Here is a 16,101-nt window from a genome sequence, read left to right as displayed (position 1 = left end):
AGGTAATCGAGTTGAAAGTTGTTCTACCTTCACAGTTTTCTGTACAAGCAGAGTAAAGGGAACAAAATAGGGAAATAAAGGGAAAATAATAATGTTCTGGTTTACTTATTTTTTGACTAGCTGCCTGAAAAGTTGTGTCATCAAAGTAGTGTTGTAGTGTGAGTTCTAGATGTACATTCTTTATAGTTTAGGTTTTAATTTTAGGACAGCAATCATTGTGTTTGGTATAGTTTTGACATTAAATTAGGAGTGTTCCTGGTCAGTGAGATATTTTCTTTCTTGTCTCAAAATAATCCAACCTTTTTAATATTATCTTTTGAGCATTTTTAAAATGTCACTTTTTTAGCTTAAATCTGATGATACTTGAATAGCATAAATAAGTTTTGTTAAAGTAGAGCATAGTTAAATTTAACTAATAGATAAAATTCTTCCTGGTATGCAGCTGTGATTTGAATTACACATGACTGATTTAAAGGCCACTAAATTTTTTTAAGGCTTACTCATAAGCATGGATAATGATGTCTTGTGGGTATAAAATCATATGGTTAAAAATACTTTGAAGTTCTCTTTTGGAGAAACTTAGATTTGTTTTAAAAAAAGCAGTAATCCATATACTTTTCATAGAATCAGTGAATATCCTGAGTTGAAAGGAACCCATAAAGACCATTGAGTCCAAATTCTGGACTCCTTTTGCTTGAAATAATCTTTCTACATAGAAACCAAAATGTAGTTGCATGATTTTGCTACTGTCCCAGCTGTGTTTAGATGAGAGCATGTTACTCTGAGTTGAATATTTATGTGATAAACTGAGCAGATCTACTATAGTGGGATCTTCTCTTCCTGAAATTGTGTCAGAAGCCTCTTGATGGCTCTACCAAAGCCTCCACTTTTGGTTTTGCCCTGGTGAGAAGAAGCCTAAATTGGAAGTTTCAGGCTGTTTTAATTTCTATAGTGGATAAGTTTCTGGAAGAGTAAAATTGTTTTAAGTTTTGATTGGTTTTGCTTTGGTTTGTGATTTGCTGGTTATGTGAGTATTTTTTTTGGAGGGGTTTGTATTTTACTCACAAGTAGCAAAGCTGCTACTGTTAAAATTAGTGAAAACTTCTCATAGTCCTGGAAGTTACTGGAATTGAGAAAGCAAATTTAACATGATAGGTCAAATGTTTGCTAGTTTCCAAAGTATCTTGAGTGCTCAGTGCTTTTGATAAGTAGTGACTACTCTGTGTTGACTTGAATGAAGTTGAAGTGGGAGTAGTTCCAGTTCAAGTGAATCATTCTAGTTCATTATCTGTTTGTTTTTTAACAGTTAATTTCATTTCAGAAGAGATGCAGTTTTTAAAGTTTTTAAGTTTTCTGCATGTTCTCCTGTGTCGTTTTGGATGAGCAACTAGTAGTCTTTTATTACAGAAATGCAAAAATTATTCAAATTATATTATCCTTGTCAAGTGTTATTTGTGAGAGATGTTAGTGCACCACTATGTACTGATTGCTTGCTGTTTTTTTTTTTTTTTTTGAGAATTTTGACCTCTTGAATGTGAAAGAGGTAAATAGAACTTATGTACTTCTTTCTGACTATTTCCTAAATCTCTTATTGCTACTTTTTCTGAATTGTTCAGCTATTTGTAAAGGGAAAATAGAATATGTGTCACTATTCTTGCTTTAATTATAATGATTATGAAATACAGAAATCTTACGAACAAAATGAATTTGTTTGGAAAAACTTGAATTTTAAAGTCTGAACTCCTAATTATCTTTTTCAAAGATTGATTTGGGGTTTTTTTTTAAGCCCAAGTAGGATGGAACATTGCTTATGCTGCTTGGATTTTTGTTGGTTTGAGATACGATGTTTCTGGGTTGATTTCTTGTAAGGCGTTGCAGGAGGGACATCACTCTGCTGAAGAATGCTTATTCGGTCCTGATCCTTTCAGGTCCCAGCTCAGGATAAAATCACATAAAAATATGGGCACTAGGACAGATATAGGGAGGCAGAGAATGGATGTAGAGTGGTTGTAGAGTTCAGGTAAAACAACTGAAGGGAAAAAAGAGGCAGGAGTTGGGTGAATAGGAACGAAGAAGCAGGATTTGACAAACAGTAGAGTGGGAAAATGAACTGCTGTAGTTTGGCTAGCACATATATATATATATCAAACTTTAAAAATCTGTTGTGGACACATGTTATTAAGGCAGAATTGTGCTACTTGTTGCTATTTGGAAGCATAAATTAAAATGGTTTACTGTGGAAAGTATAGCAATGACAAACCTCTGGCAAGCAGGTAGTTACTTGCAAGGTCATGTACTGTTTCTTATTACCAAAAGAAACAATTTAAAACTCAGACCAGTTAAGCAAGTGTGCTTTGGTCTGAATTATTTGCCCATTATTTTTGTCCGTAACACTGTGCTAGTGTTCTTAGATCTTGTTTCAGTGTACTGGTAGTCAGAACTGGAAGAGAATTGTCCTTGAGCTCTTCTCTCAATTCTCACAGAAATAATTCCTCTGAAAACTTTTATCCCCTCTTTCTTACTACTCTGAAAAATCCATCCAGAGCTTTTATTTCCTCTGTATTGTAATCTTTCTCCTGAAGAGTTTCTTTTTCTGGTTGGTCACCTCCAAACTGGTGAAGAGAAAACGGCTACTTCTTGGCCTGAGTTTTAGAAGATTTAAAAAAACCCAATCAGATATTTTCCCTGAGCCTCTGTTTTTGAATGAGGATGACTGAAACTGTGCATAATATTGCAGGGAATGTCATAGCAGTGCATCGTGTAACCTTAATGCTTGCTGATATCTACCAGAAATTACTGCTGGACACAATTGTGACTGCACACAACCTTTGCTTAGCTGCAGTTCTGTCACTTTAGGTACCTTTGGCCTGCTCTTGTCCCGATAATTTCCAGGTGATGACTCCATACAGCACAGTACAGATGGTTTATTGTACATACACACATTATAGTCCCTGTACTTTACAGCACGTGCTACAGGCACCTTACAGTGCATGTGTTTTATTAGTTGCTTATTCCAGTGCAGGATTTTCCCATTACTCTACGACTTTGTCCTTTTTGTTTCAGAATATCATCTTATTTCTGCTCCTCCAGTTGTCACTGTAATTTCCTATTTGCCATCACCAAGTGCCTTACTGAAGTCCAGATTAGTAAAACCAACAGATGGTGGTGCTGTCTTTGCTCTAGAAAAGACAAAATGGGAAAGGCTGAATCAGTATAGTCTAATTTGTGATACACCCACCTTTATCCTATTTTATTTTATTAGCATATGTCTAAATGTTCTGCACAATTTATGGTCTGACATTGCATGTGCTATTAACAAGTAGACCGTTGAACTTTTTCTGGTGGGGATAAATATGAAGACAAGTAAGCAGGAGGAGAATAAAGCAAGCAGAGTGACTTGAATCACAGGACTCTTTAGGCCACATTCACGTGTAGCTGGGTGTGTACACTAAGCTTGAAATACTTCAAGTGTATGTTGTTCAATATTTGAAGTCCATGCTGTGTGCTAATATTTGTTAAACTGTAGTGCCCTTTTTTCTTCACCTACAGAACTTCTGTAAAGTTTCTCTTAGGAAGAAATCACCTTGTCCTTACTGCTGTTAAACCAAATAGCAAAAAAAATGCATTCTGCAGACTTCTCCCCTATGTTGGCATGCGTTCTTTGTTTGGTTATGTATTTCCTTCATAGTGTTCACGAAGTTAGAGGAACTAAGCACAGACTAAAATGTTAAAATGCAGCTTTGCCTCAGCTGTTTTTTCTTTGCCAAGTTAGTCCTCTCCAGCTGAGATGTGTGCTAATTCATCTCCATGTCTTTATCAAAAACTGGAAGTGGAAATTCCAAGTAGATGCTTGTCTCAATTAGAATTTTTACCATTAAGGTCTAGTGTAAACAGTATTGGTATTGGTACAGGATAAGAGCAGGAGCCTTGCAAGCTGTATTGTAATTTTTTTTGTCTTCAGTTTAACTTAATGTGTTTGGATATACAGAACAGCAGAAACTGCAGAAAATTTCAGGTCAGGAAAGGGCATGAAGATTCCTAGAGGAAAAGAATCTTACTGAAGGAAGCAGCAAGATCCTAATACTCTAATTCCTATATTCTAATATCTTAGATAGGAAGAACTGCTTCAGTAACCTTAAAGCTGCGACTGATGCATTTTATGTGTTAGTATAAAGCCCAAACCACAGTAATCCTTGGCTTTCCATTGTTCTCACTGTGTAAACAAGCCCAATGTAAATATTTAAAAAAACTATTTGTCAATTATTATAGATGATTTATTATTATTATTACCATGAAATAACAGCAAGTTATTTTTGACCCTTGTTATAATTTAGTAATTCCCTCTTCAGCAGGAAGCCTGCCTGATGTGGAAACCTGTCGCTATTCCATATAGTGACAATTAATAACCTTATTATTTGTTTTTGCAATGGAATTGATGAGTATTAAAACTTTACCTACTGACTTTAGAGCTCTTATCTTTGTGAACGCTTTGAGATACGTTCAGTGTCTAGTTTAGGCTCTGTTTTTTTCACCTCTTATAGAGTGAGTATAGTTGTTTAGGTTTTTATTCTCCACAACGTATCAAGAACAACAAATATCATGAATAAATTTTTGCAATGGGAAAGGCAGAGCCTTATTTTGAACTTAAATACTTCTGAAAACAAATCCTAACTATAGAGATCTTGTAAACAATAGTAAATTAACTGTTTAGTGATAATTCTTTGGCATGCTATTGTTGAAACCTGAAAAAGTTCCACTATTTAGGTTCTTTGGCCAGTGGTCAATAGTTTGATTATTTAAGGTCTGATTTTTTTTCTGTGAATGGAGTTTCCATTGGTATTGCTGAATTAAATCTGAGAAACATTGTTTTAAAACATTCTACCTTGTAACCCTGTTTGCAGAGAGAATTTGTTGCTTCCAAAGAAGTTTCTTTCCGTTTTCCTTTTACCAAGATGATTGTAAGATGCTTTTTACTTTAAATTTATCTGAAAATTTCTCTTAGCATTTCAGCAAGAAAAATCCACTAGCATCTTGATGAATTCTCACATGTTTTATTCGTTTTAGAACACAAATCAGTGCATTTGTCATCTGTTTTTCTATGCTTAAACTTGCCTGCTGCCATTATAATTTCAGAATCATCTGAAATTTTATGTTAAAACTATCATGGAGATAGTGTGAGGAACCATGGAACCTGTGTTTGTTGATCTCAGTTTTAGTAAGACTATGGTAAACGTGAGCAATGGGAGATCAACTTAAAATTTTATTCAGCTGTTCTTGTGTAAATTCAGTGGTTAATTCAGCATAATACTGTCTACTTCAGACTGGAATGTGCAGTGATTGTTTTTTTTTTTCTTTCTCCTGAAGACTATAGGAAACATCAGAATCTGTACTTTCAGGTTTTGTCTGTTCAAATTTAACACTCTTAATATGCATATTTAGAGCCATATGCCATCTTGAGGCATTGTAGTTTAAAACAGTGTAACCAACTGGAATTCTAAAAATGGCAGAAGGCATGAAGGGAAGGAGGAGCATGTTAGGGACAGTGATTGCATTATTCATATTTCATACAGTTTCTGAAAAGCTAGCTATGAATTAGAGATTACAAATACTTTTATTAAACCTATAAAATGAGTGCTGTTCACGGTGCGTGATTTTATGAAGTATTTTACTAGTCCTGAAAATACTGACTTTGCCCTCCATGACCCTAGGGCTGACTGCAGATGAAGCAGGCAGAACATTTCCTTTGCATCAAAAGTAGTAGTGAAATCTTTTGGAGGTAGAGAAGTGGCTGAATTTCTTCTATAATAAATAAATTATTGATGGTGGTTCTGGTGGGATGGGAATGAAAGAAAAAAAAAGCCTGTCTTGTATAGAAGGCTTGCTAAAGTAAGCAGCCCATCCATGAAGGGGCTTGATAGGATTTTGGCAGTTTTTAATTTTCTAGCTTAATTTTAAAAGGTTGTATTTAGGTGTGTTGTACTCTCAAGACTCTGAGCTGGCTGAAGGCTTAGCCTAGTTTCTCTCTAGATGATGAGTGCTGCTTGGCTGCTTCCCTACTACCTATAGTCAGGAGGGTTAAACTTGAGTATTCTTTACTTCTATATTTTTAAAATTAATGTTCTTTGTAGTAATATTTCTGGTTTTGAAATCAAGACTGGGATACTACTGTGCCATGCTAGAGTATATGTTTCTGTGTTTACCTTGTCTTATTTTAAGAGGACTTTAGCTAATCTTTTGCAACATGTATTTTGGTGATTGAAGCACTGCAGAATAAAGCAATATTGCAAGTAAATGCAGTGCAAGGCAAGTTTGGAATTCTCAGAGTTAAAATGCTTTCCTGCCAAAATATATAAAGATCAGTTGGAGGTTTGGCATTAACCTCTGTTAGGGTATGAAGAGAAGTTGTCTTTGGCAAGAAGCAAGTGGTGAAACCCATGCTGAAAGCTCAACCTAAGAGCAGCAATCAATTATATGAAGCCCCACAGATCTGTAGTGCAGCTAAGGGTTTCAACGTTATGGTCTTGGACTTGTGTTTTAATTACTAGCATGAAAACAATGGTATGTGAACAATGAGCTTTTTGCCAGGCTTAAGTAACAAAAGTGCTGCTTCTTGTCTTCTTTAACTTGGTGCCTATTAGTCCTTTTTTATGATGATGTAGGAGAAGCATACAAAATTGGTTTTGGCTGCGGCTAGGTTAGTGCTTGCTGCATGCAGTATTACATGACTGCTGCATTGTGGGGTGTAGGAGTATTGGGGAGAATGACTGAACTAAAAATAACCAGGGGCAAAATCATAGTTTCTCTGCCAAAATATAGGAATTCTGAAATGGTTCACCTTACTCAGGTTCTATTTTACTAAATGAATAATTTAATGTTAAGCGGTTTCTGTTTATTGTTTCATTACAGATATTTTAAAAGTTAATTTTACACAGAAAAAAAGTGGTAGTCGTTGTTTTGACTAGCAAATCTAAAAGTTCCATTCTATGTCTGATGGATCAGAAAAAATGTTGTTTTCGCAGAGTGGGAAACAGAGATTAAATAGAAATAAGAGAAATGAGAAATACTAGAAACAGAGAAATAAGACCTTTTTTTCCTGAAGTCATTTGGTCTTTTGACAAAGATCAGGTCTTTTGCACAGAACACCTTTTTGTTCCGAACAAGTTCTCCACTTAAGAAATCTAGACCAACAATTTCAGGAAAGTATGGAAGTCTAAAATCAGAAATAGCATGTTGGTCTTTCTTAAAGCCTTAAAGTTTTGTTTTTAATTTACAGAAATATTTTTTGTAAAGATCATGTAAATAGTGTTGTTTGTGGGAAGATTTGATTTATGCTGTCACTGGAGAGTATGCACTCACATACCCCAAAAGAAAGGAAAATAATGAGATAGGTATTTTAGTAAATATTGGACAGGAGAGTTACAAAATACATAATGAGAAATAGCTGAAACTTATTGTAACTGCCTTGTAAATGTGTAAAATAGTAATTTCACATTCTACTCTGCCTTTAGACCAGTTTGCAAAGGGCTTTGGGGCTGGGGTTTTCTCTTTCCTTTTTCTCTTGATTTTTTTATTCTTTGTGCTTCATTAGGTTCTTTAGGCAAATTCTCACTTTCAAAATTGAGGATTTGAACTATTTTCAGGTAAAGAATTCATCTAAGACACCTTTTTGTGTTTCTGTGTGCATAATATCAGCTGTGATATAGCAGTCCCTTGCAACCTGTCTTCTAAAAGCTGGACTGTTATTAGAAATGAGCCTGTTTTACTCTGATTTTGTAGCTGTGTCCAATATTTCATACTAAGTCCAGGTATTCTACACAGATAGTATTTGTAATTTTCGTAAAATTCCTGTAGAGTACTAGTTTATTATTCCATTTACCTGTCTGCTTTCCAAGAGACACACAGTGCCTTTTTCTATCTTGTTGATCTTAAATAATACAGTCTTGAGTATATCTTGCTTCTTTTATTCTGCCATGGTGGAGATGTGTACTGAACACCTTGGGAAAAAAATTGAATTTATTTCCTTTCTTTACTGCCTTAATATATGTATCTAAAATGATCTTTCATTTAACATTTGACAAAGATGTTTTCACTGAGTTTTATACATTGTTTAGCTTCACCTTAGTGCTTTGAGCTGTTGCTCATCTGGGCTGGATGCTGGCTAAATAGCATTTTGATGTAATTTATATTTTCATCATTATTCAGAGATGAATTATGATATCTGATACAATATAATTCTTGTAATCATCCAAGGCTGATTCATCAGTTCCACTGATAAAAGTCCTTCTCAGTGGAAAAAAAAATAAACCAAGGAAAACTCCATATGTAAACTCACCATCTTAGATTTAATTGTGAGCAAACGTTCTTTTGGCTAAAATCCCGTGCCTCTAACAAAACATTCATGCTTAGTATGAGCCCCTTGCAACTTTAACTTCAACACTTGATTGCTTGTTAGGACTTCTCCGTCATCGTGTTTCTTATATAGTTGCAAGAATAAAGATTATTTGGTATCTTTAAATACATGCAGAAGACACCAACCTTGTTTTGGTTGTATGACACCAGAATTTTATCCTGACAATTTCTGAAGAGGTGTGGTTCAGATGTGGTTCCTGTGAGCAGTGCTGAAAGACTCTGAACAAGTCACAGTGCTCTAAACAAGTGGTGTCTTTCCTTCTGTTCCTTTGGCCTTTTGGTTGCTGACATCCTGGGTAGTCCTGTTCCTAACATAGTACAAAAAGGATCAACACTTTTAGAAATTGAGTTCTTTTTATCTAATACGTTATTACTTTTTAAGTTAAGTACTTTATAATTTTAAAAGTACATTTAATTTTTATTCATTCGATTTGCTGTAGAGGAATTTTAATGTCTGATAGATGTATGATCTGGTTGTATTTACTGAATGATTGAAATATGAGTTGGTTAAAGTGTTGCTTGAATATTACTTAAATAACTCTGTTTTGTTGTAGCCAAAAAAGAAAACTAAGACATTCAATCCTCCAATCCGTAGAAACTGGGAAAGTAATTACTTTGGGATGCCCCTACAGGATTTGGTTACACCTGAGAAACCAATACCTCTGTTTGTTGAAAAATGTGTGCAATTCATTGAAGATACAGGTAAGATAGGAGGACTGTTAGAGGAAAGACTTCCTCATTTTGCATAATGAGTAAAAGCCTTTCATTCCCTGTTTTAAACTACTTTTAGAATTTTGTCATAGACATAAGTAATTGTGAGCTAGGCACATTTAAAAAGTAGAATGTGTTTTCTAATTTTTTTGCTTAGTATGTGATGGGTTTTTTGACTTTATTTATATGCTTTTAAGTACTTTCTGATAAATGTCTGACTTTTAACACGTTCCCTGTAATTTAAAAAACTTATATAATGTTCTGATGCCAAGTGATGTTTAACCCCATGGCGGTCCAGTCTTACATGTTTCACTATTGCCAATGCATTTTACTTGATGTGTTTGAAAGCTCTGGAATCCACCTTTTCCAGTTACAGAAAACATACTTGAAATGGTTTCTGACTTTGCATGATTAGTCAGCTTGCTTTCTTGATTTTGAAGGTAAACCTAGTTTTGCATTTTAACTTGTTTCAGTGACAGAAACACTTATTTTTTAAATACCGTGTAATTCTCTATGAAAAATGTTAATCTATTTAAGATGTAATTTCCCAGTTTAATGTGAAATATTAACATATTTGTGTTTACACTAGAGTGAAATTTCACAGTACGGTTTTCTCTCTCTCCTTTCTCCCTGGCTTCCTGGTTGTGTGTTTGTCCCTGCTTTCAGCCTGTTTACCATGTGTGATAGGTAAATGAATAGGTTACACACCTCATGTTTCAGTTAGTGTGTAGATCCTACTTGCTCTGGAGTTTTATAAATGCTATATTGGTCTATTTGAAGTAAATGACAATGTGACTGAACTGAACCATGTGCAGGACTGTCTTTTGATATGTGTCTGCAGTGGGATGTTGTTTAGTGCGAGGTAAAACAGCACCTTTTTTCTAAATTTGCTTAGATCTCTTAATACAATTTTGGCTGTGAGATGATAGTAGCAGTTTTAGCAAGAGTATAAAGCTGAAGGGTTTTCTTTCTTATAATAAAATTCAGATTTGCTGCCATCTGTAAGAGTAGTGTTTCTAAAATAATTACCCCAGGTGGTAAGCCTTAGAGCTGTTTTTGAAGACTTATATACTGCATTATTGCAATAAAAAAATCAGGTGAAGCCTCAGACACTGATCTTTTTGTGGTCAGAGATATCAGTATAAATCTGTCTTTAACCTTTACTTTCTATGGATTAAAGGTAAGAGCTGTATTTTCTGCCCTCTTTCTTTTGCTTTTTCCACCTCATCCAGTTAAAAATGAGAAAGAAGGACGAAGGGCAAGGAGTAATAGAGTGGCATAGGCAGTTTAATATGCATATTAGTATGTTGTGTTTGCTGTTTTCTGTAGCAAAAAAACCCCAAACAAACCCCAACCCAAAACAAACCAGGGTAATTTATAGGTGAGTCACTATCATTGGTATTCTTTAAAAGTGGCTACATACAGCTACTGTGCATAGCTATATAAAACAGATATTAACTGGTATCAAAAACCAATTTCAAAAGTTTGTGGAATCTATTAATAACTTAATTTTAGCATGTTTCACTTTTTAAGAATACTTTTAAACAACAAATTTCTAAGTCCAGTTCTAAAAGTTTTATTTGCTTGAAAGTATTGTCATATTTGTGGTAAACTTAAAAAAAAAGTATTTCTCCCAAAGAATTTTCACCAGCTTGTGGGGTGAGGGAGAGAACTGTAATACTGTGGGAACATTATTTGTTGTCTTTTTTTTGCCTTGTAACCATCAAACCATACAACCAGCCAAAAGAGTTAGCACATCTGTTTTTATGACCTGTCTTGGGAAAATAAGATGCTGGGTTAAGCTGCAATGTGTTCAAAATGTAGGGTTCTCCTCACAAGTGCTGGCTCAGAAGGCACAGCTTTTCCATTAGTTGCATTATATATCAGTTAGTTTGTCCTGGAATGCTGCTGTATGCCTGGAGAATTTCAATTCTGCCCATAAATGTAAGCTGGACAAACATCATGCCATCTGTATAGTTTGTGACTGTGAAGACACTAGCTGTCTTTCTAGTTTTGTTAAGCACTTAGAACAAAACCTCTACTTTCAATCTGTGTTACAATTTTGTTTCTCCTACTCTGGATTCTGTGTAAGTAGCTTTGGTGTTGTTTTCAGCTTCCATACATGGCTGTGGGAGTTTTATTTCTGGTGTGTATTATTTTTATGTTGGATTAATATACTGCAGGTATTTGAGCTTCAAGCAGGATTCTTATAGAATGTATTTGTTGCTTTTGAGAGAAAAGAATGTTCACTTTCATTGTCTTCAAAACCTGTACTGAGATAGACTCACATCGTTGACTTTGGGACTGTCTGATAAAATTCCAGAAATATGGTTTGGGAGATTATCATCTGCACAAGGCAAGCCAGGACCCATTGGCCCCAGGCTGGAGTTGAGAATGGCACCATTTCTATATGGTAAAGCTGCTTGTCCCTGGGGAGTCATTCAGTACTCATCTGTCTCTTAGCACAGCAGCCTTCTGTCAGTTCGAACTGCACTGAAAACCAGTGTTTATTATCATTGTGTTTTTAATCAAGAAGTGCAGTCTTTTCCAACTCGGCTCATCTGTGTATTTCTCTTACAGAGGATGTAATTGTTTAGCCTTTCCTCTTCAGGTACTTTCATGGTGTTCAGCTCTTTCCTATGTAATTTGGATTGTGGCTGAATTTGTGAAGATTTAATTAATCTCGATTTGAAGGGCTAATCTTAATTTTTAATGTTTCCTCTTTCTGTCTCATGAAATTATACAAGGCAATGCTTTGTACCCACTCTTAATTTTGACTGAGGCTAGAAAGTACACAATGTGAAAAACAGTTTTCTCTATTTCAGATGCCTAGATGAGACAATAATACCTTAAAGTGTCTTTGAAGATTCTTGCTCCACCGTAAACCTTAAAGAATTGAGCAGATGCAGAAAATACTATCAGATTTTTGCTTTATCATAGTGTTCTGGAATATCCACACCAAAAAAAAAAAAAAAAAGTGTGTATCAGTAGAAGAGGGACAGTTTGCAAAAACTAAAGTAAATTCAGGGGCTTAAAAATTCTAGCCTTTTATAAATCAACAGATTTTTTTTCTTCTGAAAAAATCCATATTTTTCCTGTCAAGGTAAAGGGTGATCCAGTAAAGATAAACGATCCTAAGTCCCTTGGCCATAAGGGACTAAGATAAGGGATGCTTATAGGTGAAGGTTATTGTCTCTGTGTTCCTCTGTAGTATTTTTCAACAAAAAGCTTTATTCTAAACTTGTTTGGCTTTATTGAGCCAACCAATTAGTTTTTGAAATATAATACAGAGCTTGAATCCCCTTGTAATCTTTTTGATAGTATTGGAAGCAGAAACTGGGGGGCGATTAACTCAGGTTAATACCTGAGTAGATCTAAATCTGGTAAGCTGTAAATATGTGTTAAAACTTGCATATCACAGCAGTCTGCAGTGTCACTGGTACTGAGAGTATGAAGCAGCAATAGCACATAATACTTGGTTTCATTGGAATCTATTGATTAAAAACAAATCATGGTGCCATGTGAGAACATTTTCAGTTTTATACCACTGTCACTTCTGGATAAGAAAGGAGGAAGAATTTGCTAAATATTGTAAACAAACTTTGCTTCTGTGCTTCTACATTGTCCATCTTTATAGAAAAGCCTTTTTTCTACCCAAGCCTTTAATTTTTTCAATTCACTGTAATTCTGGCAGGATGAGTAATATTTTGGTTGGTTGTCAGAGCTCTTTCTTGGTTCACTGAACAAGATGGTCAAAATTTTTTTTTTTTTTTCTTTCAGGTAAGTAACCTGCCAATGGTGAATTACCAAGTTTTTCACTAAACATCTTGGTATAAATATATAATGTTTTCAAGAAAAGTGATTTTTGGTAAAGATATTGTGATCTTATCTGTAACCTTTTAGAGACTATATGAACACTTTTCTGTCACTAGTGACATGTATATCTGTGTGCTTTCACCTCTGTCGTATCTTTTGCAAATCGTTCTTTAACTTGTCCATGGGGACAGCTATTTAAATTGACTGTCATTGGTTGCTATTTTTGGTTGTGGGCTTCCGAAATAATATTTTGATGATACAGTTGTTGTGGCCTGTTTTTTGCTTTCCTCCGGTGGCCTAAAGAGAACTTCATTTTGTTCCATCATTTAAAGTGAACTTTTAAAGTGTATTGGTTTTATTGTAAACTCGGTTTATGGAAATGTATTTAGCAGGGAAACTAGAGTTTTGATTTTTAAGAAAATTGTAGTGGCTGTTTTTGTATAGAAGTAATGGTGCTATGCTAAGATATGCTAGAAAAAAAGATCACCTGCTATTTTAAAATAAAAAAATCCAATGTAGACCATTACCTTTTATAGTACAATTCATATTTTTTAAATAGAGGTAGCAGAATTGAGATAGTTCTTGAAACTAAACTGTTTAGCTGTATGAATTGCATGAGTTCTGTGTTTCTCCAAGAATTATTGTGGAGAGAATAATAGATATTTGATACTCTGAGAGGAACAGATTTCTGAAGGCTTAATGTCTTCAACAAAATGTTGGTATGGTTTGAATTTTGTGTTGCAGTATAATGGAAAAATATTTATTGAATGTCCAATTGTAAGTGTAAAAAATGTACATGTTTATGCCAACTTTGTAGCTTGAGTGTTTCATAAAAAAAGGTAACGTTTTTATGCTCTTTCACACACCTCAAATTTAGTGATGAATGGACTGTTTGGGTACTATTCAACACCTGTTGTTGATTTTTAAGTTTTCCCAAACTTAAAATAATTCAGGCAAGATGATTTATGCCAACTGATACTATTAGCAGATTAATTTTTTTTTTTTATATTTCAGAATTTTTTTACATTTTGGATTTACTTTTTGTATTTGTTCCTGCACTGGTGAAAAGTTTGGTATAGATTATATTTCATTCTGTTTTACCAAAGAAGGAGACATGAAATTAACATTGTTTCGCCATTGAGTACATATAGTTCTTGCTAATACTCAGCTTTAATATCAGTATTTTAATGTTTTTTGTTCCTCTGAGTTTTCAAATGTTTTTAATTTTTTTAGAGACTATTACTATCCATGTACTTCATTAACCAGATTCCATACTTCATAGAAAACTGATAACATTAATAGTGTTAATTGTATATGAAATAATTTAGCAAAGAGAGGCTTATTAGAAGAATTAGTGTTTTAATAATTTAGTTGGTTTATGTGAGACAAGGAATGGAATAAAGATGATAGAAGGAATTTGACAGAGCTAAATGTCACTATCTCACGTGGTTCCTATGGAGAACTATAAGAGAATTTAAAAATTGTGTACTTGCTATATGTACAATAATTACTGCGTTTGATTTTAAGACTATTTTTGTAATGCTGCTAAATTTACAGTTTTGGGATAATTAATGTATAAGAATATTACCTTCTTAGAATTTCCTTCAAACCTAGCTTACACCATGGTATTTTATGCTGAATCTGCTGTGAGGCTAGATTTTTACACTGACAGTGTAGGTGAGGGAAAGTTTGTCTCCAGAGGATGAAGTTTGGTAGGAATAGGCAAAAAAAATGAGTCAGCAGTGCTTGCTGTGGTAAAGAATTCAGGTAAATCATTGAAATATATTCCTAGTGGCTGGAAAATCCAGAAATTCAAGATTGATTATTGATTTTTTTCAAGGGGCTTGGGAGAGCTAGAGGATTTTAGGAACTTGTTGTGTTGGACAGAGAGAACAGAACTGGATGCCCCCTTGGCCTGGTGCGTGAGTTTCTGTCACTTTTCATTTTGGGCACATGTCAGATGTCTCTGAATCAGTGGAGTTCACTGTTTTGAAAAGCTGTATCAGCAAAAGTGGTGAAAGTCCTGGTGTGTAGTATTACAGCTGGTAAGTTAACAGCCAGATACGTGCCAAAACAAGTGCAAGGCAGGGAGCAGGAGCAGTGCTTGGTGAGGCAGGGAGTGACACTGTCATTCTCAGTCATATTGTTCAGTCTGACTGAACCCAAGTTGACTCAGCTGCCCATGAAGCTTTATGTTTAGCAAAAAATACTCTCAGGCCATGACTCTGTTACTCTTGATTCTGGTTTAAATAGCTCTACAACACATTTTGTACCCACATCAAGTTGATGAGTGATTCCAGAGTGGGTGGTGTGGTTAATGTATTTAAGACCAGGGCTTCTGCTCAAGGGAATGTAGACAAGCTGGAGGAATGCGATAGCAGGACCCTGAAGGAATCCAGTGAGGACAAATGCCAGGCCTTTCAACTTGAATTGCAAGGACTAAACCCCTGCAGTAGTACATGCTGAGCACTTGACTGGGTCCATATCAGTGCTAATGAAAAGGATCTTGTGGTGGAGAGTAGGCTGATCATTCTTTCTGTATTGGACTGTTAGAAGGGGCAGACAACTACAGCAGCAATAGTGGTTACTAATTTTTGTTCTACACTTGTTGGACGTCATCTGAAATGCTGCAAGAAAGGTGTTGACAAACCTGAGTCTAGCAAAGGAGGGTCAGGAGTTCCTAATATGTGGGATTATTCAGCTTGGAGAGAAAGAGGCTGAGGAGGTACCCAGAAGTGGCTTCCCATACCTATGAGGAGGTTACTCATAAGGTGCAGCCAGGCTAAGGAACTGAAGTACAATGTCATCAACATAGGAGCTTCTGATTAGAAAGAAAGGGAATACTTTTGTTCTGAGGGTTATTAAAGCACTGGTTCAGTTTACCCAGAGAGATTGTGGGGTATCTTGGAGATATTAAAGGGAAGTTTAGATAAGCATCTGAATCTGATTTTTGTGTTGACTGTTGTTTGAGCCGTAGGTTGCGCTAGATGATCTCCAGAGTATTCCTTCTGTGATCTCTTCAAAATTGGCATAGAACGGGTTTCAGTAGTTAGGAGACTACACCAGTTTGTTTTGTAACTTTGGAATTAATCAACAGAGAGGAAACAAAGTCAAGAGTGTAGAACAGGCATCATCGTTTCTCCTAATGGAAAACTGACTACCAGA

At 35.1% G+C, this 16,101-nt stretch overlaps 1 protein-coding gene across 1 annotated transcript in view; it reads left to right on the top strand.

Moving 5' to 3' along the window:
- ARHGAP5 (Rho GTPase activating protein 5) overlaps positions 1-16,101 on the top strand; it is a 45,711-nt gene that overhangs the window by 14,748 nt on the left and 14,862 nt on the right. The window contains exon 4 of the mRNA XM_083863206.1: positions 8,964-9,111. Coding sequence (XP_083719332.1) covers positions 8,964-9,111 — 148 coding nt within the window. The remainder of the gene's footprint in view (positions 1-8,963; positions 9,112-16,101) is intronic.

The sequence above is a fragment of the Zosterops lateralis genome, assembly GCF_965231275.1.
Source record: "Zosterops lateralis genome assembly, chromosome: 6".
Classification (NCBI taxonomy): Eukaryota; Metazoa; Chordata; class Aves; order Passeriformes; family Zosteropidae; genus Zosterops; species Zosterops lateralis.
This window is presented reverse-complemented; position numbering and strand designations above follow the sequence as displayed.